Raw genomic sequence first — 26174 nt, forward strand, 5'->3', positions numbered from 1 at the left:
TATAATGTACTCACCCCTTTGTCGTCCAAGACGTTCATGTCTTTCTTTCTTCAGTCGTAAAGAAAGTTTTGAGGAAAACATTTCTGCATTTTTCTCCATATAATGGACTGTATGGTGCCCCGATTTTGAACTTCCAAAATACAGTTTAAATGTGGCTTCAAACGATCCCAAATGCGGTTGTAACAATCCAAGCCGAGGAAGAAGGGTCTTATCTAGCGTAACGATCGGTTATTTTCATTTAAAAAATACAATTTAAATTCTTTTTAATCTCAAACACTCGTCTTGCCTTTCTCTCCATGAACTCTGTGTATTCTGATTCAAGACAGTTAGGGTATGTCAAAAAACTCCAATCGTATTTTCACCCTTAACTTCAAAAATCATTAGTCAGAAGTACCGACCCAGTCTTTGCAATGTGAACATGCAAAGAAAATCAAACACCCTTAACAAAAAAGGTAAAACGGCGATATAGGATGATTTCGAAGTTGAAGGAGAACATGAGATGGGAGGGTTTTTTTTTGACATACCCTAACTGTCACAAACCGGAACAAAAACCGTCCAAGCAGAGTAAGACAAGACGAGCGTTTGGCATTAAAAAGTATATAAATTGTATTTTTTTTAAATGAAAATGAACAATCGTTTCACTAGATAAGACAGCTGTTTACAACCGCATCTGGGATCATTTGAAGATGCATTTAAGCTGCCTTTTGGAAGTTCAAACTCAGGGCACCATATCAGTCCATTATATGGAGAAAAATGCTGAAATGTTTTCATCAGAAAATATAATTTCTTTACGACTGAAGAAAGAAAGACATGAACATCTTGGATGACAAGGGGGTGAGTAAATTATCTGTAAATTGTTGTTCTGGAAGTGGACTTCTCCTGTAAAATAAAGTGTTACTAAAGTTTTGTGGGCTTTACACATTTCATCTTTTTTATCATCTTCTGCATATATAATAGTTTTGAAGCTGGCTGTGTTTTAATTAAAATTGAAAACTCGTTACACACATCATGCTTGGTCCAGGCTGTCATCTGGTGCTTTGTTGACTTTTGCACACCACCGATTTGCTGGTTAACATAGTCCAGTTAACTCCTGCTGGTAGGTATCATAACTACACTGTGTTTGTGGGGGAGAGGCATCTTCCACTGACAGACATTCAAATATTTTGACTAAAAGAAATAGTCAGGCTTTGAGACTGTGTGTGTGTGTGGCTGCTGTCATGATATGAATTTAATTTTTCATGTGTTGCTCTCTCCAGGTATTATTGCCTTTCTGGATTGACACACACAGTTTGGAGCTTGTACATGTCAGGATACTGCCATCTGCAGTCAGAACCAGGAACTACATTATTAACTACATTAATTAATATGTGCATATTATTATACATTTCATGTACACATACATATATTAACATAGCAGATTGTTTTATCCAATTACAAATGGGGCAATCAGTTTTAAGAGCCAGGAATAAGCTAGTAGCTAGAGCAGAGGTGAAATGCAGAAGAAAAAGAGAAATATTTTGTTTTTAAATATGAGTTACAGTATAGTAAGTCCTTTTTATGGATGTGGACATTTTAAGTACTTTTTGTCAAAACGATCTTTATTCAACTATTGCTGCTATTAGAATACTTTTTAAAAACAAACATGAGATATATACATCCACTCTACTTTTTATGTATTTTTGAGAGATATGCTTAAAAATATTTGTAGAAATAATTAGTGATTTTATTTGGACCATATTTACAAATATGCAGTGTAAAAATAAATGTAAAAATGTACTGTTGTTGTTGTCTAGTAGCTTGTTTCTTTTGACAGAGCTGAGTCTTATATAGCTTTTTCATACATACTGACTTCTCTGAGTATGTTATAGTATTACCCTATAGTAGTCACTTACAGAGATAATAGAGTTTATCAGTTTATAGTAACAAGTCAGTTTTGAGGAATATCTATAAATACAGGGATGAAACTGATACTGATATCTTCCTTCTTTTTTTTTTTTTTTTTTGAAGCAGAAGCAGAAAAATATTGGAAGATTCTATTAAGAATCATTAACAGAATAATTCATTTTAAATCTCAAAATAAAACACCACCCTACACACTACAGTCAGTTTGGGAAAATTATAGATTGATCACAAAACAAAACAGATCGCAAATACTTATAGTGGATCTGTGGTGATAGGATCATAAAAAAAATATATATAAAGAAAATTTCATAAGTATGCTTAATCAAACAGAATTAGAATGCTCGCCATGATTTTAAGTTTTTTTGTAACTAAATCGAAATGGGGCTGTTAGATTCTCTCTCCTCCCGCCTACACATCCCTTCATTAATAAATATAAAAATCATTATCAGTGTCATAATATGTGTTGTTATATGTGTTGTCAATATATACACTAGAACCAACATACCAAAAATCAGGATAATAATCCTCCTTATCAAAGATAATCATTTTTTTGGGTTGGCAAATATCTGTTCTGGTGACAATGACAACAATGATGATGTAAATGATGTCAATGAACAAAAAGAAACAAAAACAGATTTTGTCCAAGCGGTCTACAAAAGCCTCGTTGCTGTTTGCCACTTGCTCTTTTAGCTCCATGTTTTCCAAAAAGTTCACTATTTTTTGGAGGGAAGCCACCTCTAAACCCAGATCGGTAGACTTTGTTGTTGCAATCACACCAGCATCTGCTAATGGAGACCATATATATGCATGAACACACTACTACTGTAAGTCTGTTTAAACTCTTTGCGTTTGCAGTATTTATTATTCTCTTACCTTCAACCTTGCCCAGGCTGGCATTTTGTGTTTTAATGATCTTTGAGCATTTACAAGGCAGGATGCTGTCATCTAATGTCAGACGTGTCAAAATGATAGATGTCACCATGCTCAACACCAGACTGACCAGACAAAAGCAGAAGTGGTAATCTGCGGAGTAAAAGCCTTAATTTAGCAATAGCAAAGCTTAACTTGTGCAGTGCATACATTTTCATTAATAATAAATGAACTGTCCAGTTTAAGAAACTGTTATCTGACTTCTCTAGCAATGTTCACGTTTTGTAGCATTGGTGTTGCATCAGCTAACCACTGGAGTACCTCAGGGCTCAGTGCTGGAGCCACTTCTTTTCTCATTATACAACATCGGTAAGGCCTATCATCTGTTCACAGTTTTTCTTACCAGTGCTACGTTAACAACAAGCAGTTCTACCTCTGACTCTAGGCTTTTATAAAAGAACACTTCTAAACCTAAACAAAGAAATTGCATCGTACCACTTACAGTTCAGGTAGTCATCACAACATTACCTTTCAGTTCACTTGTCAACGATTTCTCAGAAACAAGTTAAATGTCCCAATGAAATGTGAATAAAACTAAAAGATTAATGCTGTAGAGACAAGTATTAGGTTTTACAGGACGTAAGTGCCCACTACGCAAGTGCTAGGTTTTGTAATTAGATTACTTAAACCTAATGTGGTTTGATATGTTTGATAAACCACATTCTTCTTTGATACATTTCACTCTAAAATATGATGCTGAAGTACTGTCAGTTGCAACTCTCATTTCATGCCAACTTCAGAGAGCTGACCAAGCATTTGCATCTGCAAACTAGTGCAGGTAGTTTCTATTGTACTGCATCACACTCTGACTATTGCCCAGGGCTATATGACAGGGGTGCAAGAGGCCTGTTATTGTGTTCTTTCACTTACGGAGGAGAGGGCTACAGCTTGTACCACTGGACAGATGGTCATTGAGGATGATTAGGAACATGGTGAAGCTCAGGACCAAGGTGACCTTAAGGTTGTTACGTTCTCCTCCTTGAACTGGCAGAGCAAAACTCACCAGGTCAGCGAGCATTATTAATACACTGGGCAGGATCAGGGTAACAACAGCACTGAATGGATTGATGGATAATGTGACCTGTTAACAAAGAATACGTATCAGTTGTAAGTAAGGGAAGGCGGGCAGCCCTAAAATGCTGCTATAGATATCATCATAGTTGTGTGCCATTTTGCATATTTTGCCACTATTTTACACCATTTTGTAGTTTACTGTATGCAGTCTGATTACTCTAAAACATAAAGTAAGGTGTAGATGCTGGCAACTTGTTCAAGTGAAAAATGAAATATGGATTGTTTGACACTTTACTGTATATACTCAGTGGTTGCATCCTTTTACTCAATGGAGCAGAATGAGAGAAGCTAAATGTGCTAAGGTTAAATGTAATATGTTAAATTTACAACTGTAAAATGGTAAATGCTTCTTTGTATGAAAACAAATCAATCACTGATTGTGTTTTATTTGTGACCAAAAGTACCCTTCTGAAATTCATACACCAGTGCTGCGGTTCTCAACTCTGGCCTGTGAGATACATTTTCCTGCAGAGTTCAGCTTCAACCCTAATCAAACACACCTGAACATGGTCTTTTCGTTATGGTCTTTAGGATCACTAGAAAGTTATAGACAGGTGCGTTTGATCAAGGTTGGAGCTAAACTCTAAAATGGATCTCGCAGGCCAGAGTTGAGAACCCCTGCACTAGTGATTCCCAACCTTGTTCCTGGAGCCCCCCAACACTGAACATTTTCCATGTCTCAAAATCATAATCAGACACCCCTGTTTCAAGTCATCAGCTCATAAGTTGACACTCAAAGACCTGGTTTGATGAACTCCAGTACTCCAAGAACAGGGTTGGGAACCACTGCACTAAATGGGTCATTCTTGAGATTCAGTGCCTTTTGTGTCCCCAGTAAAGATCATGACATTATTGCTTTAGAATTTTCAACAACATCTATTTTAAAGTTGTCTTTGACATAACGGCATATTTAGGCATATTGGTCAAACTTTATTTTAAGGTATTATGCTATTAACAAGCCATTAACTACAACTTTTGTCTGGATAAACTCCTAATTTGCTGCTTGTTAATAGTTAGTAAGGTAGTTGTTAAGTTTGGAATTGAGTAGGATTACGGATGTAGAATATGGTCATGCAGAATATTTGCTTTATAAGTAATAACTAATAAACAGCCAATATGTTAGTAATATGCATGCTAATAAGCAGCTAGTTAACAGTGTGAATTGGTCCCCATACTAAAGTGTTACCGGCATATTTAAGTAAAAAAAAAAAAAAAAAAAAAAAAAAAAAAAAATTCTAAAAATTTTAAGCATTAATTTTAAACATTTTAAAACACCAAATATCAGCATTTTTCCATGTCCACCCTATTAAGGGAATGGGTTATTCCTAGTATTCAGTGCCTTTTGGACATCATAACATTAAAAAAAAAAAAAAAAAAAGGTATTACTTTTTTTTTAATCAATTCTTGTGTAATTATAGGAAGATGTAAAAATTATTTTGGTCAGTCCGATCAGATCCATTTACTAAATGTGTCCACCCTGTTAGGTTTTCTGACTTAATAGAGTGGACACTAACAGAGTGGACATTTTAACCTAAAATCAGCCATTACACTAAGTCTGAGCAAAAATAAATAAATAAATGCTAACACAGAAGGCCTGTCAAATAAAGAATTGAATGTTTGTTTGTTTTTGTTTTTCAAATGCTACTTTTATAGATTATTATACTTTATTATACTTTTCTATTTGCTTTTAAACAGGGCGAACATGCTGAAGTTGACCACATCAAATTGGAAAGATAAAGTAAAAACAGACCATTAACAAAAGAGAGGCTCTCACTCACCTTCCCCAGTTGTTTTACCCACCAATTAAATGATGTCAGCCATTTGATATGATGTAATTTCCTTTTTCCAACTTTCATTTAAAGGGCCAGTAGTCGAATATAACAGGGTGGACAGTCTTTTTGAGGGACAAGCTAAAAACCTTTATTATATTTTAAAAATGAATTTAATATTTGGAAAATATATATATACATTAGAGAAAACTATCCCTGATATACCAAACACTCATAAAAAAAAAAAATTGTATTCATGCCTGGGGACATAGGAAAAATGGTGATATTTGGTGGTTTTAAAAAAATATGCTTAAAATTCAAAAGGTCAAAGACAACTTTAAAATTGATGTTATTGAAAATTTTAAGGCACTAATATCATGATCTTCACCGGGGACACAAAAGGTACCCCACGAATCCCAAGAATAACCCAGACAGCACAGAGTATATAGTTAGGTGTATTCTAGGTGTATTTTTTGTCTTAATTTCCATTTATAATATGGCTGCCATTCCTAAAACTTTGCATGTGTACATGTCCTAAGACCAAGAACATCTGACTTTTTTTGTCATGCTGCTTTTAAGAAGTTGAGGCAATCCTGACACTAGAAATAAGAATCTGAATGAATCAGTACTTACTGAGAGATATGTTCGATTTTTAGACTCTGAATCCTGTGTTATTTCCACATTCTCAGTCAACCACTCTCCACTCTGCTCACTCCCACTCATAGATATGTTACTATATGTGTATTTGAGTGTAAGCCCACAATCTAAATCAGCAAAAACAAAAGAATGTTTAGCAATTTTTTAAAAATATCTTTCCAAGTTATCACTATAAATCATTTATTCAGGAAAAATTTCCATGGTTAAAAGCAAATTATCAATATCAGTCTACTACTATTCACTCAAAAATGTCATCTTACCATTTTGGTTCCATCCATTGATTGCCACAGGACAATCCCCAGACACAAAGGGGTAGGTGAAAAGGTTGATTTCACAGCTCACTGATATGAACAAGACAACAGCATGGTCCACAATTCCATTCCGCAGCACCAGTACATCATTTTTGTATGGGTGCACGGTTATATCTATTCTGAATGCATAAAAAGAGAGAATAAAGGAAAACATGGACACATCAGTGAAACAGTAAAAGAACATCTTTTTACAAAAGAGAGAGAGAGCAAATGACAAAATAACATTGCATCTAATTGACTTGCACTGTATGATCTTCATTTGTGTTTCACAGAAGAAAGAAATGCATACAGGTTTGGAGTAACATAAACTTTACTGAGAGATTCATAAACCAAGGCAGTTTTTTTTTTTTTTTTTTTTTTTTTTTTTTTTTTTACAGCTTATAGTCTGTTCCCACAATATTGTAATCTGTACTCTTATAAAATATAATATCAGTTAACTATCTGACTGTCAGAGTCAGTCATAAAATTCAGTTTGATGTAGGATCTATACGACAGTACTATAGGCAGGCTGTGTTGGCATATACTAAACAGAAAAACTCATACCATGCCACAACAATCTCTTCTAAGTTCACTTACGCATTATCCAAAATTAGCCCAGGTGTCCAGATTTTGTCAACTGGCAACATAATCGCTGTAGCGTTAGATGTGTTTTTATTCCATGCTAGTCCAGGATCATTCCACATCTATGGGGGAAAAAATCTACTTCAAAAAAACACATAACAATAACATTTCATCCAGTGTAAAATTAAATCATTGTAAAAGGTCAGGATTGTTTATTTATTTATTTAAGTGAAGATCAAAAATATTTCTGCTCACCATGTTTACCTTCACACGACTACTCATTTGCATGTTCTTTGTATCCTAAATATGACAAAATGGTGATAGAGTTTTTGCAATGTGAAAACAATTATACTGGAAAAAAATAATAATTTACTTCAAATTTATTTAACTTAATAAAAATAAGTAAAATCTAAATCTTGTCATATATCACATGAAAAAAAGTGAGTGAGTAATTTTTGAAGCTTTTGATTATATTGAATACCATCTACTTACTAATGTGATACAAAAAATGAAAAATGTTGTAACAATTTATATATAACAGTTGTACATGACATGCATTCATTTAAAGTATATTTAATTTAAGACTAATTGCATTACAGCATTTTCCTTCCATCACATAAATTTATGAGTAGCACTTTCATGTTTATGAAACGTTCATGTTTATGCAACTTGCTAAACTTCACTTAAAAATCAATGATGCCGAAAAATACATATTACGTTGACTTCTGTATTGTCTATTCAGCTGACAATACAATACCTCTGCAACAATAATGTAATGCATCTGGGAAATTGTATGAGTAAGTAGTATTTATTCAATTTTTGAATAGACTAACAGCCCTACTTGTTGTAAACAGTGATGGGAATAATGGCGTTACAAATAAACAGCGTTACTAACGGCGTTATTTTTTCAGTAACGAGTAATTAAACGACTTACTGTTTCCCCTGTTACAATGTCGTTACACTGACAATAAAATGCAGAGTTACTAAAATTTATTACAGTATTATTATAATTTTATTGTTCATTTCATCTGAATGGATGCGCAGCATACCTGTATTTGACGAACCGTGAACTCTAGTGTGAAGGCACACGACTAGCCGTCGCTTTGTCTCACACACACGCAAAAAAAGGTAGTGAGAGAAATGTACATGCCATGCAGAATTGATGCGCTGCATGTAAATAATATTCTTTGCTGTATTTTCCAGTCAAAATAATGGAGCTCCTCTGGAATTCTTTAGCTTTTAAGAACTGCCGGTTTCTCCAGTAACTAATACTAGGCGTAACTAATGTGCAAATGGAAATCTCATTGGCTGACGCTCACCTATCATCCCTGTTTTGATACTAGCAAATCAGTTCGAGCGAACACAGACAACGTGATTAGTATTCATGAACCCGGCAGCTCATTAATCCTTAGTGCATTTTATATTGTTATTAGTAGTAGAATTCGTAGTAGTTTTGTTATATGAGCATAATGTCATATTATAATGCTTGACTGACTGATGCTAGGCGTACTTTCAAATATATTTAAAAACCTGTGCCATTAAGCTTTATTTATGTAAAGTAGTCAACATTTAAAGCAGATCAAAACCTTTCATCAAAGTTGTCCTAAAACCAAAACAATACCCATTCTTGTGTTAGAGCAACTTAGATTAACTTTTTTGATCCACTTCAGATGTTGACCACTATATAATAGTATATCAGATATTTAATATTAGTCTGGTGAGTAAATTACAAATTTTATTCATTTCATTTAAATTCCATTCATTTAGCATACTGGGGGCATCCAAGTTATTTGACATATTTGAACTTTTTTTTTTTTTTTAAAGTAATGCAATAGTTAGTTTCCCTGGTAATTAGTTACTTTTATAATGATGTTACTCTTATAATGAAACTCAGTTACTAACTCAGTTACTGTTTGTGAGAAGTAACTAGTAACTGTAACTAATTACTTTTTTAAAGTAACATGCCCAACACTGATTGTAAATAAAACAAAGTCATACGTTATGTTTATTTATGTTAGAACATTCATTCTAAAATGTGAAATTAATATAGAAATGTAGAATCAAATTTACCTAAGATCACACCTAAATTGTTAACAATGTTGTTTCATATTATTAATTATATTTGTTTTTCCAAGCACAAAAAAATGATTTAAACTTAAAGTTCTCTAATACTTACAAAAGACAGTGTCTCATATTGCACTGAAGTGACGTTTACTGTGACAGTACAGTTGTCGCCATGTGGTGCACTTTTCAGTTTCTTTGCAATTATAGAATTTGCCAGACATCGACTGTCACATGATTCTTTTAAATCTAATAGACCTGATAAACAAGAAACAATACTAACATTATTAAATTAAAAGGCAGAAGTCTCAAAAACATCTGAGAATTCTTGTCAATGAATTGTTTGTCAGTGAACTGTAAAACTTTAAACAACCACACCATGTCAACATTACAGTAGAAAGCATATTCACTGCAGCTGGTGAAAGTGTTTACCTTGACTTGAAAAACTTGAAAGAATGAGAAACCACAATGAGAACCTGTGTTGAACCATTTCAGTTCCTAAAAAAAAAAAAAAAAAGGAAAAAAAAAAATATTTTCTTAAATTCAAAAGTCTTGCATACATAATTTAATAAGTCATATTCCACAGTAATTAAAAAAAGCATTTAAAAAAATTTGATTAGACTTACCTTTGCAAGCCAACATGAGTAAATGAATGAAATTTTCACCTTCGGCTATCACCATTTATGGATTATATGAACAAGCATCACTTGGCTTTTTAAAGGCAATGAGTCCTTAGGGATTATGTAAGGTAGAACAAACAAAATAGAGCCAGCTCATATTAAATTCCATCCCACAGTTTGTGTAAACTTCAGTTTTTGAGATTCTAATAAGCCTCCACATGGGCTTCAGGGCTATAAGTACAAAAGCGGTTTCCAGTTTAGTGTCAGCTACCTCCAGGCACTTCATTTGCCAAACAGGACACCTGTCTACGCTCAGAAAAATAATTCATTGGATGAACTCAATTTAGTTGAGGGCAGGATTTCCATCCAACAAATATGTGTAACCCCAACTCATAAGAAACAAATTCATGCAATGAAATGTAATTAGGTTGGGCCAACTCAATTTGATCAAATATAGTTTCAATGAAATTGATACATTTATGAAGGGATATTTTATGCTTGTTGAACTCAAACTAAAACATGGTAAACTAGTAAACAAATAACTTGGCAACCAACTTGTCAGGTATTAGCCATAAAATGGCTTTGTTATGTCCATGGCATGCCCAAAGTAGTTGTTTATTTTATTATTAAAACAACTTTAACTCATGTTAGCAGGTCCTCAACCCAAGCACATGCTCTACACTTCACCACAATGGTAACCCCCCAAAAACACTAACATACCAGAAACTGTTTTAAATACAAACATAGAAGAGCATTAAACATTAACAAGTCTCCCGATTTTATTATCTTAATAAAAAAATGCATAAAATAACTTTTTATTTCAACATTTACTCTCCTTACCCAACCGTGTGTAAAGCATGATGGGAAGGGAAAATCTGCTTCCTAGTTACACAAGTAAAACAATTAATGTACTCTCAACTCAAATGAATTAAGTCAAGTGGTTGTAAAAAATTGTGTTGGATTAACTTAATTTACTTAAGTAAATTGAACAAGCATCAAATGTTATTTTTGGCCTCCTTAATTGAAACATGTTCTTTCAAAATCATAATATTGAGTTGAACCAAAACGCAACTGTTTCAAGTCAGTTTGACACAATGCAATTGTTTCAATGGGAAACAATGGTGTTAAATGAAAATAATTATTTTAAATAAACTGAACAGTGTTGTAGAATCATTTTTTTTTTTTTTGAGTGTACATGCATAAAATGTTCATAAAGGAAATACATGCACAACATTCAGAAGAGTCAATCCACATTTGCACACTCTTTTTCCCCAAGGTTTTAGATGTGCCTGATGTTAACAAAAGCAATAATAGTGCACTTAATCTGAATAGCTGGGATAGAGAACAATTGTATTGTATTGTTTAATTTAAAACTGGGGTGCAACCTCAGTGTCCTAGCCAAATTTGCCCATTGACCTCTATCAGTTATGGTCTCCCTATCTATTAATTGGCTGCAATAATACATTTCATCACCATTATTATTATTATTCTGTGGCTTTGTAGATTGTAGAAAGTAGTAAACATATAGGAACTGTACAATTTATAATTTAGCAGCTACACTGGGTTATGTCACAAGGCGTTAATCTCAGTTTTTAATTCCAAAAATTTATATGATCTGAAACATTATACCATATCAAAACTATTTTATACACAAAAAATAGTGGATCTGTATTTTTTTTTTTTTCCCTCTCAGGTCTTTCTGGTTTTTGCTGGTTGCTGGTCTCTGATATTTTATTCACACAGTTATAGTAGATTCTTCAAATATGTAAATATGCACAAAGTACAATCAAAAGATTCTATTTTTAAATAAAAACCAGTAAAAACTAGAAAGTACAACTAATAAACCAGACAATATCACATCAAATTCAGTTTAAACCATGAAAACCTTGTTTGTCTTGAGCAGTTAGGCTAATCAATGCTTTTGTCAGTAACTTCCTGGTCATGGACCACACCAATGTCTTCAGTTTTCAGGTCTTTTAAGAATAATAGTTCACCTAAAAATGAAAGTTCTGTCATCCATTTTACCAGACCTATATAAATCATTGTGGGTGCAAAGGGAGAAACGTGTCCACATTCATCATGACTGCACGGAAAAAAACACCACTGCATTTTTTTAAAATTTCGGTCCCACTTTATATTAAGTGGCCTTAACTACTATGTGTAAAAAAAAGTACAATGTACTTAATGTGGTCATATTGCATTGCAAAACACTTTTGCTTTTATTGAGGTGGGATATGGGTAAGGTTAGGGACAGGTTTGGTGGTATAGGTAGGTTTAAGGGTGGGTTAAGGTGTAAGGGATGGGTCAACAGTGTAATTATGAATGTAATTACAGAAATTAATTACAGATGTAATTACATGCAGGTATTTTTAAAATCTAAGTACAATGTAAATACATGTATGTACACAATAAGTACATTGTATCAAATTATTAATTTCAATGTAAGTACATAGTAGTTAAGGCCACTTAGTGGGACCAATTTCTCAGTTTTTCTCTGAAGAACAAGAGATAATACAAGCTTGAAATGATACAACAGTTAAGTAAATTATGCTTTTACTGAAAATGTCAAGAATGCCTCATATGATCATATGTAAATCCAGTGCAGTAGCAAGTTACCTTCAGGTCTTCCATCAAACAGAGCAAGCTCACTGGAAGATAAAGGCCAGCTACAGATTCAGCATAGGTGATTCTCATTTGCAAACACTTTGGGCCTATTTACACCAGGCTACTTCGTGCATTTTCTCTGACTGAATGTCTATCTGCTTTGTTAAAACATTTCCATTTACACTTGGCCATATAAATATGTCTTCGCAAAACATTTTATCTTACCACTAAGAGTTCTCCTAAATAGCAGTAAAAGTTTTTAGATTTTCTCTTAAAACCTTTTCACAAAGCTGCTGAGACAAACTTTTACTAAGGAATAGAGAGAAGTCTTTAAGATAAGAGTAAGGGTGGGATTGACCTTGTTGCTATGGATGATATCAGCATGATTACTAACTATGCACACAGTGACTGGCTGATAGGGGAGGGATTTGTTCATAGAAATATTGTAGAGTATAAAAATGTTGCCACATTCAAATAAAGATTTTAAAACACAGACTAAGTGTCACTAATTATACAGGTATATGTCCAGCTAATTGTCAGCCTCTTACATGTGTGCAGATGTGCATATAAACACCCTTTTAATTAACAAAGTAGAATAATCATGGCTGATAGTAAGACATGCAAATGTAAAAGAAATCCAAACTGGACACAAGAATAGCTGTTACTTGCCCAACTTGTTAATGAAAACAAGGATATAATCAAAGGAAAACTTAGAGTTGGGAAAATCTCCAAAACCATAAAAGTTGTGTGGGAAAATATATGTGTGCAAATAAATGTGGCGTGTTTCTAAAATGTTTATGTTCCGAGGCAGATTACCTGCAACAGCCATTTTAGCCCTGCTGAAAAAAAAATAGAAACCATCACAGAACTTATGTTTTTACTGTTATAATGGTAGCTATAATGGTGCCTGTTGGTCTCTACTGGTAATTGGTCACCTTCTATATAATCAAAGGAAAATTGTCAAAACCCCCGTGATCAAAGTGATACCTTTTTAAAAAGGTCATTATCGTCAAATGTTTCTAAAATGTTTGCGTTCCGAGGCAGACTGCTGACTACAGCCATTTTAGGATAGTTTGGGATTTGGTTTTAGTGACTTAGAAGTCCTCTTCACTACTCCTAACATTTCACAGATTTAGGAGCTAGTTTTAAAAAGCATTGTGAAATACTCCTAGAGCTCAAATTTAGGAGTCCTAAATTTAGGACTGACATGCCCATTATTTTTAAGATTTTCTCCTAAATCGGGAAGTTATGAGCTACTTTTAGCCTTAAGATGTTTTGTGAATATGGGCCCCAGTCTTTAATTCCTGTACTATATGTAAATTTAACGGGGTTCACGTCAACGAAAGCACAAGATAAGCACTGTATTTGATTCACTTTCAGCTAATTTCAAGATCAAATACTGCAACAGGAGAGAGGTTAGTCTAACTACTATTAATGAAGATGATTGTGTGTTGAGTGTCTGCGACTTGCTTTCAGTTTAATTTACGCTTGTCCAGTTTCATTTGGAATCCAGACCACTTCCTGAAGTTGTTTGAGCAATCAGATAGCTATCCAATCAGCGAAAATGCATGAAGTGGCCAGGTGTAAATGGGCCCATGGTGTCACTGAGGTTTTACCTGTGTTTGATTTTAATGAAGGTTATGATAGCTCCTTGGAAAAATCCAAAGTTCTGTCATGAAACTCTAGATGGCGCAGTCTGATTGTAACTCAATCTGACATAATGATATCATTGCTACTCAACATTCAAATACTTGGCTAGTGCTTGCTGTAGCAATTGCGGCATGCTTTAAAACCCTTCACCTTCCCCAGCTCCACCTGTATAGATCTGCTACAGGTTGATTTAACATATGCTATATATGGGAGTTATTTCATATGTTATATGTGCAGCAGCAGTATTTCTTACATGCTCACAGCAGCATGTTTGTGAATGGATTGGCTGTTGCAAGTCTCAGTACTTGCTTAGCCGCAGCAGCAGCGTAGCAGATTCCGCCAATACTAAACACATTAACGTTGTCATGTACATTACCATGCTAAACCCTCCAAGGGCTGACATGACAGAACAGCAGTTAGTCTTTTGTTTGGCCAGACTAAACTGTAAAAAATCTTCATTGGAGAGTTGTGCAAATTAGTTGTGAATTAGAGTTAGATTTTGCATGTTCTGTCCAAAGTGTTTAAATTGCATCATATATAAAGGGGAATAAAAAGGGACTGTCCACTATATAAATCTTTAAGTGGATAATGTCCACATAGTTTATTCAAATTAATTCAGTTACATTTTGAAGACTTTTCCCTCAATAAACTCCGAATTACTGCTTATTGATCACATAAAAAAATCACATAGCTTGAAACTGATTCTAAATGCACAATCGCTTTTTACTTTCACTTTCGAGATTTGCGATCAAACGTGCTCTATGTTTACTACAGAGCAGCAGTTCTTACCACACATTTTACAAGATTGGATGCTTGTCAGTGGTTCTCAGGATCTGCAAATCATTCACCATCATCCTCATCATCTCTCCTTACTCTGTTTATGTGGTAAGTGAAATTTAATGTACTGTAATGTAAAAGGCAACCATTAGCGGCTAATCATATCCCTTTAATAGCTTGCGTTATTTGGGTTTTTTTTGGTGCCTTTCTCAAACTGATGCTTTGGGCACCAAACACCACCCCCCCACCAGTGTCATCTCCACCAAAGTCATCGACATTGCCCAACCCTATCTCAAACCTCACAAGTCAGTCATTCAAAGCTGAAAACACTCATTCAATTTACTTTTTATACATTTAAAGACACATAACTGATAGTTAAACAATTACCCAGTTAGTTACCCAGTCTTTTCTTAGCTTCTGTAATTTATTTAAAATAATGTGCATTAAAAAATCATCCACACTATAAGAATGACAAAAATGGTCAGTTTTGATTAAAATATATACATTTGATTAAAATATATAATTTGTATTTGTTGATTTAATTAATACATAATACATAACTAATTCAATTAAAATTGTATTTCAATCTCAATAGCATGCAGAAAGATTGCACGTTCAGTTACACACTGAGAATTACAATTTAAGCCATTTTGTATTTTGTCTTGTACTGATTCCCAAGATTTTTGTTATATTCTAGACATCAGTATTTGATATATGTCCTGTACATTATTCCAAATCCAGTCATTACCTTGCAAGGTTTGCTACAGATTATATACACCAAACAGGAAAGGACCAGTTGTATAAACTTAGCCTCTATGTTAAAACAGTGTCTTAAGAACTAGTCTGACCAACTAGCAGTTAGTCAATGGGTAATCAGACATTATTTTTTGGATTTAACTTATACCATCCACATTTTTATGTAGATTAAGACTAGTCTTCACTTTTTATGTATCTGGCCCCTGATCTGAAAAACTACAGTGCAATGAAATTGACTATGGGTATACATATGAGTAGTCATAGTAGTCATCTTCACGGTGGGAATCATCCCAGAAGTCTAGATTATTAACCTTACAAATGTCTGTTCGGGTGATAATAATAAGAATTATGGCATAAATTATGTAGATGATTATAAAAAAGCCAAAGCAGAATTTGTCTAGGAAGTAAGCAAATGCCACTTTACGCTGCGCCTCCTTTTCTACTTTATCCATGTCCTCCAAAAAGTTCACTATTTTCTGGAGCGAAGCCATCTCTGAAGCCAGATCACCAGACTTTGTTGTAATCATACCTCTGTCTGTTGACACAGATCAAAACATTTATGTTATTGCAATGTTGATCTAATTAAAGGTAAAGTGTGCCATTTATGCACCAGCACAAAAATAAATTGAAAATATAATGAGGGTTGAATTCACTAAGCAGTTGCTAGCCTAAAAAAGGCCTTTTTGTATCATTTGAGCTGAAGAAGCACTTTATGCAGAAGCACAGTGTTAAAGAATTTAACTGTACATTTGTGTCAACATCCCTGTGTAAACAGATGGATATTGATGGCTGATGGATAAAATAAAGGCCTGGCCTACATATTTTTACAGCAGTAAAATTTTGTAAAAAAAAAATAAATAAATAAATAATAATAATAAATAAATTAATTAATTAATTAATTAAAAAAAAAAAAAATGTAGCACTAAAACGGCATTTACATGTTAATTTTAGGCCAGGATATGAGAATGTTTATTACTCTTAAAAAACATGTGACCCTGGATCACAAAACCAGTCCTAAGTAGCATGGGTATATTTGTAGCAATACACAAAAATACATTGTATGGGTCAAAAATAACGATTTTTCTTTCAAACCATACATCAATAGAAAGCTTATGTATTCAGCCATCAGGTAATGTATAAATCTCAATTTCAAAAAAGTGACTCTATAAGTGACCATATATTATCTTACACATGTGCCTTTTTTTTTTTTTTTTTTTTTTTTGCTTGTTTCATAACTAGAAGCAAATTAATCTTTGTTTCCAGTCATCTCTCACCTTTTTCCTGATCCAGGTCGTCATTTTGTGTGTTGGTGTTACATGAATGAACCTTGTTGGAGCGTCTGCACACCAAGAGGCTGTCTTCTACAGACAGACGTGTTAGCACTATGGAGGCCAGCATACTCATGACCAAACACACCAGACAGAAGCTGAAGTGGTAATCTTGAGGAGAAAACAGAAAATGCCATCCACTTATTATTGCGCAAGATGATGCGATGCTTGTGATTTTGACTAGTTATTTTCTATATTCAAAGACTGTCTTTTTTTTTTTTTTTACAGTATGCTGTCATAAAAGCAAAATGTAAGGCAGAGGTCGCGTTAACCGAAAATTGTCGTCATTGACAGAACTTTTTTTATCAGTGACGGAAAAATCTGAAGGCCGTCCTTCACTTTGACAGATTACATTGAGGGTGATCTATTCAAAATTGTACTTGTAACTCCCACCCCTGTCCAGTTGGTGGTGAGTACGCTCCATTGTGGCAGCAGAGCACGGGATTCAGAACAAAAACGAAGGTGAGTACCCAGGGTTAAGGCTAAAAGGGATACAGCTCTGGCTACTGGGCATGCGCACATCAATCTATAGTTGTTTTTGTCACACTGTACAACAATAATACTGTTTTTGTATTATAGTAAGGACTAAGTTTAGGGTTGGGGTAGGTGTGGATGCTAAAAAAACACGATCTAATAGGCAGAACATAAGGATGGGCGATACCACTTATTTTGTTTTCAATACGATCCGATACTTTTAAGGCCAGTATCATCGATACCTATAACCGATGCAATACAATATGATACTTCTAAACTTAACTTTTAAATTATTGCATTTATTAAAATACTAGGAGTAAAATGTGTAATGATACCCCCTGAACTTATATTTGAAATGCATTTTAACATTTAATATGCCTTAATTGCAACTTAAATTATATTTAAATTAAATTTTTTTTTACTTCATATTTCATGAAAATTAAAATGACGGGTAATAATAGATTATGATAGAATTTTTACAATGTTAAACTCTAATGCAACCTCTGGTTGGGAGTATACATTTTTTTTTTTTATACATGCAGTGTGCAAATTTAGGGGGAAAGGAGGATCTGACCTTTAGAATTAAGTCTTGACCCGCAACTTCCCAAAACAGACATTTACTAAACCATTTGAAGTCTACATACACAAACAGTTTTCACAAAGATGATTTCTCTACTGCCTGAGCACTTGTCACTAGGGTCTAATATTAGGACTAAACATGTCAATATGATTTTACATCGGCACAGTAAAAATCAACATATACCAGCAAAAATCTGTAGCGGTTTGTTTAAAAGCTCTCTGTTCTTGCACTTACGGAGGAGGGGGCTACAGCTTCCACCGTTAGGCAGGTGCCCGTTGAGGATGAGGAGGAACATGGTGAAGCTGAGGACCAAGGTGACCTTAAAAGAGTTGCGTTCTCCTCCTTCAAATGGCAGAGCAAAGCTCACTAAGTCAGCCAGCAGTACCAGTGCACTGGGCAGGATCAGGGTCACAAAAGCACTAAAGGGATTAATCGACAGAGCGACCTGTTCAAAGATGTAAAAAACAAAGTAAATCATTAACAAGCAATTATAAATGCATGTCTTCAATTCACAAGTTAAATCACATAAGATATTATATTAAAATTACTGTCTGTTTTCTTAGACTGGAATCAGTCGCAGATTTTTCAGCCTAGTTCCAGACATAAACTTCATTTACACAGTCAGGGAGGGAGATTCAGAGGAAGCTGGTGTGTGTGGTCACGTCGCATGCTGTAAGTTACCGAATTCAGTCATTTGTGATTATTTATATGGTGCTCACAGTGCATTATTGCTAAAAACTATATATGACTGCATAATGGACCATTTTATGTTTATTCAAGCGTGCTATTAGTATACTTCTTTTAAAATAAAAAATAGGAAAGTATACTTTCAGTCTACATTTTATGTACTTCTCAGAGATTAAGACATTTAAAAATGACATTTAAGTAAACTTGACTTATACTTAGAAAAAGTCTAAATATATTTAAGCTACACTATACTAAGCTCTGAGAATCCATGTTTTTATTGTTATAAGGAGCGCTATTACGCGTCTTATGTACAGAATTTCCAAAACACAAGCGAAGAAGAAACCGAAACAACAGATGCTTCCACATGTAATCTAACACAATCATCAGACATAAAAAATCATCAAAACTGTGTAACGTTATGGAATAAAATGCCGACCCATGAAGAGGTAATAATGACTGTCAAACTTTGGGGTTTTAATCAATTCCATCTTTTGATCATTCTGAATCCAGTTCAGTCTTTTTTTCAGTGTTTTGTTCAAGTGTTTAAAAAGAATGCATGAAGTTAGAACAAAATATTTTTGTTTTCAAGCAGATGCCCTGTTATTTCTTTTAATGTTGTGTATGTTCAGACATTCATATAACAAAATATATACAAAAATAATACCTATAGGGACATATATAGTAGTATACTTAAAATATGATGTAAAGTTCACTTAAAGAAAACTTACGAGTATACTTGCAGTATGAAACTACTAAACTACACTGTAATAAACAATTTGTTGAATCAACTTGAAATAATTTGTTACCCAGCTGCCTTAAAACTTTTAGTTCAGTCAACTCAAAAAAGTTTATTCAGCTTGAAATTGAAGTCTTACTAAGTGACAACTTAGATATTTGAGTTGATTCAACTTAAAATTTTAGGGCAGCTGGGTTACTTACCCAGCTTTTAAGTTTAACAGACACATATCTAAGTTGTTACTTAGTACAACTTAACATTTCAAGTTGAATAAACTTATTTAGTTGACTGAACTTAAAAATTTAAGGCAGCAGGGTAACAAATTATTTTAAGCTGATTTAACAAATTTCGTTTTTTGTTTTTTTACAGTGTAGTAGTGTACTGAGACTATACTTCAAAGTGTACTAAAAATGCTGTAAGTATTTAATTAGTACTTAATAACTGTCAGTATTCCTATAATTTCACTTTTAGTATAGTTGCAGTACAAACTTGTAAACTAGTTGTGTACTTAAAGTTTACTACTGTTATACTTGAAGTATATGTAAAAGTATACTTTTACATACTAGAAAGTGGGCCAATTTAGTCCCAAGGAGTATTGAAATAGTACACTTCAAGTATACTACTAGTACACTGATATTTGTATACTTACTACATAACGTATACTTAAAAATATACTTGAACTTTACTTAAGTATACTTAATGAAATAAACTTGTAAACCATAAAGTATACTACTTTTTGGTAAGGGTCAGAGGATTATGAGTGAATAATTTGGTTACTAGGAGATAAGCACGATTTGATGAATCCACAATTTTGTTCACGCTGGTAGTCTGCCATTCTTCTCCACTGCCGCTAACCAAAGACACATTATCAGCGATCTGGAGTGTGAGCGAGCAAGCTGGATCAAACAAACAAGAGAACATATTCACGTTATTCAAACATATTACTTTCACAGAGGGCATTCACTAAATAGTTGCTGTAATTCCACCTTAATCAAACCATGAGGTATTTAAACAAAGTCATTGCCATTCTTTTGAGTCTCATTTCCAAGTAAAACTCATAGAAAATCATAGATCATATTCACAAAACTTTATTTGCTCAGTGCAAACCATGGAAAACAGGCACTATCAGCAGGCATAAATCATTTATAATGTTTGCACAATATAATTATATAATTATATTTTTCTCAAATGGTCATAATCTGCTAAACAAATATTATTGTGATTTCAGTCTTACTTTTCTGGCTCCATCCATTGATGGCCACAGGGCACGACCCCGTCACAAAGGGGTAGTTGAAGAGGTTGATTTCACAGCTCACTGTTGTGAACAAAACAACCGCATGGCCCACAGTTCCATCCCGCCTCACCTGTACATCATTAGTGTACAGCTCTATGGTTGTTTCTATTCTGAGTGCAAACAAAGAGAGATCGTCACATCTTAACAACGTTGTTCTAGGCCTTGTGATGGATTTAGTTCCTCTGCGGACACCATAGTGATAAATATATGGCATAAATCGGCATCAGTCTTGAGACTCACGCGTTGTCCAAAACTATCCGAGGAATCCAGATTTTATCTGCAGGCAGAACAATTGTTGGATATCTAGACCTCTCTTGCATCCATCCAAGATCAGGATCCTTCCATTCCTGTGGGGCAGAAAATAGAATCAGTTTAAGAAATGCATTCTTTACTTTCTATTTTTGGAGATTATTAGAATAAATGTTTCATTTTGTGAGTGTTTTGTGACTCATTTTGTTTTGTGCTACAACACAGTTCTTTGAAATAGCACTAAACAGTATAACTGATTTTACTGCATAGCTGTGCTATCATGTCTAATATCTCTACACACTGTTTCTTAAGGGGAGACACAGCAGGCAAAAACACTGTTTTTTTTTTTCATGCACCTGTCAATTTTGAGATTTTGGGCTTTTTGGTTTTTCATCAAGTGTTTTTCACGCTAGTGGAAAGAAAACATCCAAAATGTATATTCTATTCTATTTGTGTCAATAGATTTCAATTACAATAAATATTTTTAAAGGCCATTTTCTCAAAATGAGTTTTTTTCTTCTACACTGAGCCATAAATCTCCACTTCAGTAGCACTTACACACATAAAACTTTACATTTTTATTTCTGTCTATATGCTGAAGGTTTTTACAGAGGGATTTGTTCATATATGATTTGCTTGATTTTTATACAACAATTAAAATATATTATGTTTTCTGTCTGTTCGAAGTATTTTCTGAATTATGGAGTGACAAAATGAGATACTCAAAATTCCCTCTGTAGAAACATTTGACTGTAATATGTCAAAAAAAAGTAAACAAGAATTTTGAAACTGACTTCATCCAATGTTTAGATTTTTGTTCTAGAAATGTATGCAAATTAGCGCATATTTCATTAAATAATGCCTTGTTTGCATATTTAAACCTAACATTTTAAAAAACTTGTAATACAAAAAATGTTTGCAATTATCTATGTAATCAATCAGCTGGGTAAGTAAGGTAATAACTATTAGTTATTTTTTTACCCTATTCACCTGCAGTGTCTCGCCTTAATACAAAATCGTTTGAATAAAATATTTTTGTTTCATATTATTTATTTACATTGTAAGTAGCTGGATAAATGTACAGTCAGCCAACCATTATGGCTGTTTATGTCTGAAATGTAAATTACTCAATAGTTCTTATTTATAGAGCTGCTGAAAATAAGCAATATCACATTGTACACCACCAGTCAAAAGTTTTTGAACAGTAAGACTAACATTTTTTAAAAGAAGTCTCTTCTGCTCACTAAACTTGCAGTTATTTGATCCAAAATACAGCAAAATCAGTAATATTGTGAAATATCTTTTTTTTACTATATTTAAAATAACTGCTTTCTATTTGAATATATTTTAAAATGTAATTTATTCCTGTGATCAAAACTATATTTTCAGCATCATTACTGCAGTCTTCAGTGTCACACGATCCTTCAGAAATCATTCTAATATGCTGATTTGCTGTTCAAGAAACATTTATTATTATTATCAATATCTGAAAGAGCTGAGTATTTATATATAGAAATTAATGGTTTTATTTAGCAAGGATGCTAAATGGATTAAAAGTGAAGATTAATTCATGATGCTAAAAATTCAGCTTTGAAATCACAGGAATAAATTACATTTTAAAATATATTCAAATAGAAAACAGTTATTTTAAATGGTACAAATATTTCACAATATTACTGCTTTTGCTGTATTTTGGATCAAATAAATGCAGGCTGAAAAACATGAAACATCTTAGTGTTCAAAAACTTATGACTGGTAGTGATGCTTCTGCTGTTCTAAAATTCAGTATAACAGCACTCTGGCTCATTTTAGAATTACACCAGGTAGAAAATATAGTATTCAGACAATTGAATGTTTACATGTGACAATTACCAAACCGAAAAGTTTTTGAGATAGTAGTGACACTCGATAATTGGATTTCATTCAAGAACTCTACTCACCATGTTTATCTTGATACGGCTGGTCATTTCCATGGCCTTTGTATCCTAAAACATGGTGACAAAACTATGAGATGCTATAAGTATATTTATACTTTTTTTAAACATAGAACATGATCAACAAGACAAAAGTGGCACTTACGAAAGACAATGTCTCATATTGTATTGAAGTGACGTTCACTACAATGGTACAATTATCATTCTGTGGCGCACTAAACAGTTCTTTCTGAACCCGAGCATTTGCCAGACAGCGACGATCACAGGGAGCCTCGGTGGAATTACCTCCAGCAAACACTACAGGACCAGATGAACATGTTTACATTTGTGCATATGGCAGACGCTTTTAATCCGATGCAACAGACATTGCATATTACTCATTTTTACAGGCGATCAGATTTTTTCGCTTCAAAATACACACAAATCACATTATCAAATTCTAGTCTTATGCTGATTATAAAATTTGTACTGAAAAAGTGTTGCATTTCACCAGTATCAGAATCAAGCTCTTCCTTTTGGGAGGGCCTATTTATCTGCATGCAGATTATAATTATGACCATACAGTATTTAAATTGCACAAGAAAGTTTTCTACAACTGGAGAAATAATTACCAAGTGATGAACAGAAGAGGAGCAACAATGAAATCCTGTGTTGAAGAACCATTTCAGTTCCTACCAACAAGAAAAATAAGCAATTACACATTCATTTACATCCATATATCTATTTTTAAGAATCTAAAACTGACCTTTGCTAGCAAACTCCCAGGTCAAACTTCAGCTGTGACTGCTTATAGTTTTTGAGGGGACCAAGGATCATTTGGCTCTTTTAAAGGGTCGCAGCTCTTTGAAAACCACATGAATGGTGTTACGCAAGACAAACAAAATGGATCCAGCTAATATCTGAACCATCTATGTCAGTTAAATTTGATCCTATATTTTGTGTAAGCTTGTCTTGTGACTACACATGATTTTGTAAGATCTCAGCATTTAGTTTATTCAGTTTAAACATCACAAGAGAGCACTAATTACTTGCTGGGACAGTCAAACAGGAGGCCATTCTATGTTTCACAAAGGCACAGGAGGCCATACATGAAAACAATCACTGCACATGAACTCTTCCACTAGGGTTTTAATTATGTTCGATGATGTAGAGAGAGACAACATCACATTAATAAAGGGATAGCCTCACTTTATATTGTCCTAAAGTACAAGGCAGACCTATCGTATATTGTTTTCATACCATCCTGACACATTCATTAGATTTATGATGAACTAGAGTTTCACTAATTACAAATAATAAACCCACAAAAGTTTCCTCCAGGTTTCCGGTTTCCCCCCACAATTTCATAGGAGTTAATTTGTATGTCTGTGTGTGTGTGTGTGTGTGTGTGTGTGGCCCTGTGATGAACCAGCCATCCATACAGGGTGTTTCCTGAGTCTAGACCAGGAATCTCTAAGTGGGTGGATCTTTGTGAAACGGTCTGAATTGTATTTATAATTATATCGGTGTGGGATTTTGAATGAATGAACAATCGAAAAGAAAAGATACATCAAAAAAGGAATGCTCCCCAAGTGGTGTAACTGAGTCAAAGACATACTAATACAAAAAAAAAAAAAAAAATCAGCTTCAGTGATTTCTGTTCAATAAAAGAATTATGTTTTTGTGTAATGTTTTTGTTGATTTTCTTAGCCTACAGACTTTTCACTTAATGTTTTTAATGCAATATTTAAATGATATATGCTAATGTGTTAATGTACTATTTACTAAAATAGGGAAATTAGGGAAAGGTCAGATCTGTGACAGAGGCCCAACATTTGCTACACTCCTGGGTGGCCCTTATGTCTCTGTGACCCTACAGAGACAAGCAGTTTAGGGAATGGATTGATGGATGGAAACCCACAATAAAAAAATACAGAAATAAATAAATAAAAATAGCATTGAGTCTCCTCTGTGACCACAGGATATTGATTTTTGTGAGAGAATGTCAAAAGTGCTGGCTCACTTTGCCCCAGGAGAACAGGTTTTGTATATATATATATATATATATATATATATATATATATATATTTTTTTTTTTTTTTTTTTTTTTCAAATGTCATGTTTTTTATTATATGTTGTCATGTTTTGTGTGTGTGTGTTTTATTGTGTTAGTTATTAGTTATTTTTACCTAATCAAAATAACCCACCTGCTGTTTGAGTGAGATTAATTGGAATGCATAATGAAAAAACATGATTTTTGAAAATTGTGAAAAACAGAGTTATCTATTTTTGCAAATCTACAATAGATGCAATATAAATATACACAGGTGCATCTCAATAAATTAGAATGTCATGGAAAAGTTCATTTATTTCAGTAATTCAACTTGTGTATTAAATAAATTCAATGCACACAGACTGAAGTATAAGTCTTTGGTTCTTTTAATTGTGATGATTTTGGCTCACATTTAACAAAAACCCACAAATTCACTATCTCAACAAATTAGAATACTTCATAAGACCAATAAAAAAAAATTAGTGAATTGTTGGCCTTCTGGAGAGTGTTAATTTACTGTATATGTACTCAATACTTGGTAGGGGCTCCTTTTGCTCTTAATTACTGCCTCAATTCGGCGTGGCATGGAAGTGACAGGTCTGTGGCACTGCTGAGGTGGTATGAAAGTCCAGGTTTCTTTGACAGTGGCCTTCAGCTCATCTGCATTTTTTGGTCTCTTCTTTCTCATTTTCCTCTTGACAATACCCCATAAATTCTCTATGGGGTTCAGGTCTGGTGAGTTTGCTGGCCAGTCAAGCACACCAACACCATGATCATTAACCAACTTTTGGTGCTTTTGGCAGTGTGGGCAGGTGCCAAATCCTACTGAAAAATGAAATCAGCATCTTTAAAAAGCTGGTCAGCAGAAGGAAGCATGAAGTGCTCTAAAATTTCTTGGTAAACGGGTGCAGTGACTTTGGTTTTCAAAAAACACCAACACCAGCAGATGACATTACACCCCAAATCATCACAGACTGTGGAAACTTAACACTGGACTTCAAGCAACTTGGGCTATGAGCTTCTCCACTCTTCCTCCAGACTCTAGGAGCTTGGTTTCCAAATCAAATACAAAACTTGCTCTCATCTGAAAATTTGACTTTGGATCACTGGGCAACAGTCCATTTCTTCTTCTCCTTAGCCCAGGAAAGACGCCTCTGACGTTGTCTGTGGTTCAGGAGTGGCTTAACA

The 26174-nt window shown here is 33.9% G+C and overlaps 2 protein-coding genes across 2 annotated transcripts; both read right to left on the minus strand.

Annotated features, from left to right (window-relative positions):
- Positions 1-2086: 2086 nt before the first annotated feature.
- LOC127162705 (5-hydroxytryptamine receptor 3A-like) lies at positions 2087-9753 on the minus strand. Its single transcript, XM_051105552.1, has 9 exons — positions 9698-9753; positions 9381-9523; positions 7460-7504; positions 7220-7326; positions 6593-6762; positions 6309-6439; positions 3703-3913; positions 2776-2925; positions 2087-2687 (listed from the first exon to the last, which is right to left on the minus strand). Exons 3-9 carry the CDS (start codon positions 7490-7492, stop codon positions 2326-2328), a joined length of 1164 nt encoding a protein of 387 aa, XP_050961509.1. The 5' UTR covers positions 7493-7504; positions 9381-9523; positions 9698-9753; the 3' UTR covers positions 2087-2325.
- Positions 9754-15863: 6110 nt separating this feature from the next.
- Positions 15864-23738, minus strand: LOC127162704 (5-hydroxytryptamine receptor 3A). The gene is made up of 10 exons (XM_051105551.1): positions 23700-23738; positions 23566-23625; positions 23100-23251; positions 22961-23005; positions 21012-21118; positions 20712-20881; positions 20255-20373; positions 18289-18499; positions 16947-17111; positions 15864-16207 (listed from the first exon to the last, which is right to left on the minus strand). Exons 2-10 carry the CDS (start codon positions 23615-23617, stop codon positions 15909-15911), a joined length of 1320 nt encoding a protein of 439 aa, XP_050961508.1. The 5' UTR covers positions 23618-23625; positions 23700-23738; the 3' UTR covers positions 15864-15908.
- Positions 23739-26174: the final 2436 nt, after the last annotated feature.

This window comes from Labeo rohita, chromosome 3, assembly GCF_022985175.1.
Source record: "Labeo rohita strain BAU-BD-2019 chromosome 3, IGBB_LRoh.1.0, whole genome shotgun sequence".
Classification (NCBI taxonomy): domain Eukaryota; kingdom Metazoa; phylum Chordata; class Actinopteri; order Cypriniformes; family Cyprinidae; genus Labeo; species Labeo rohita.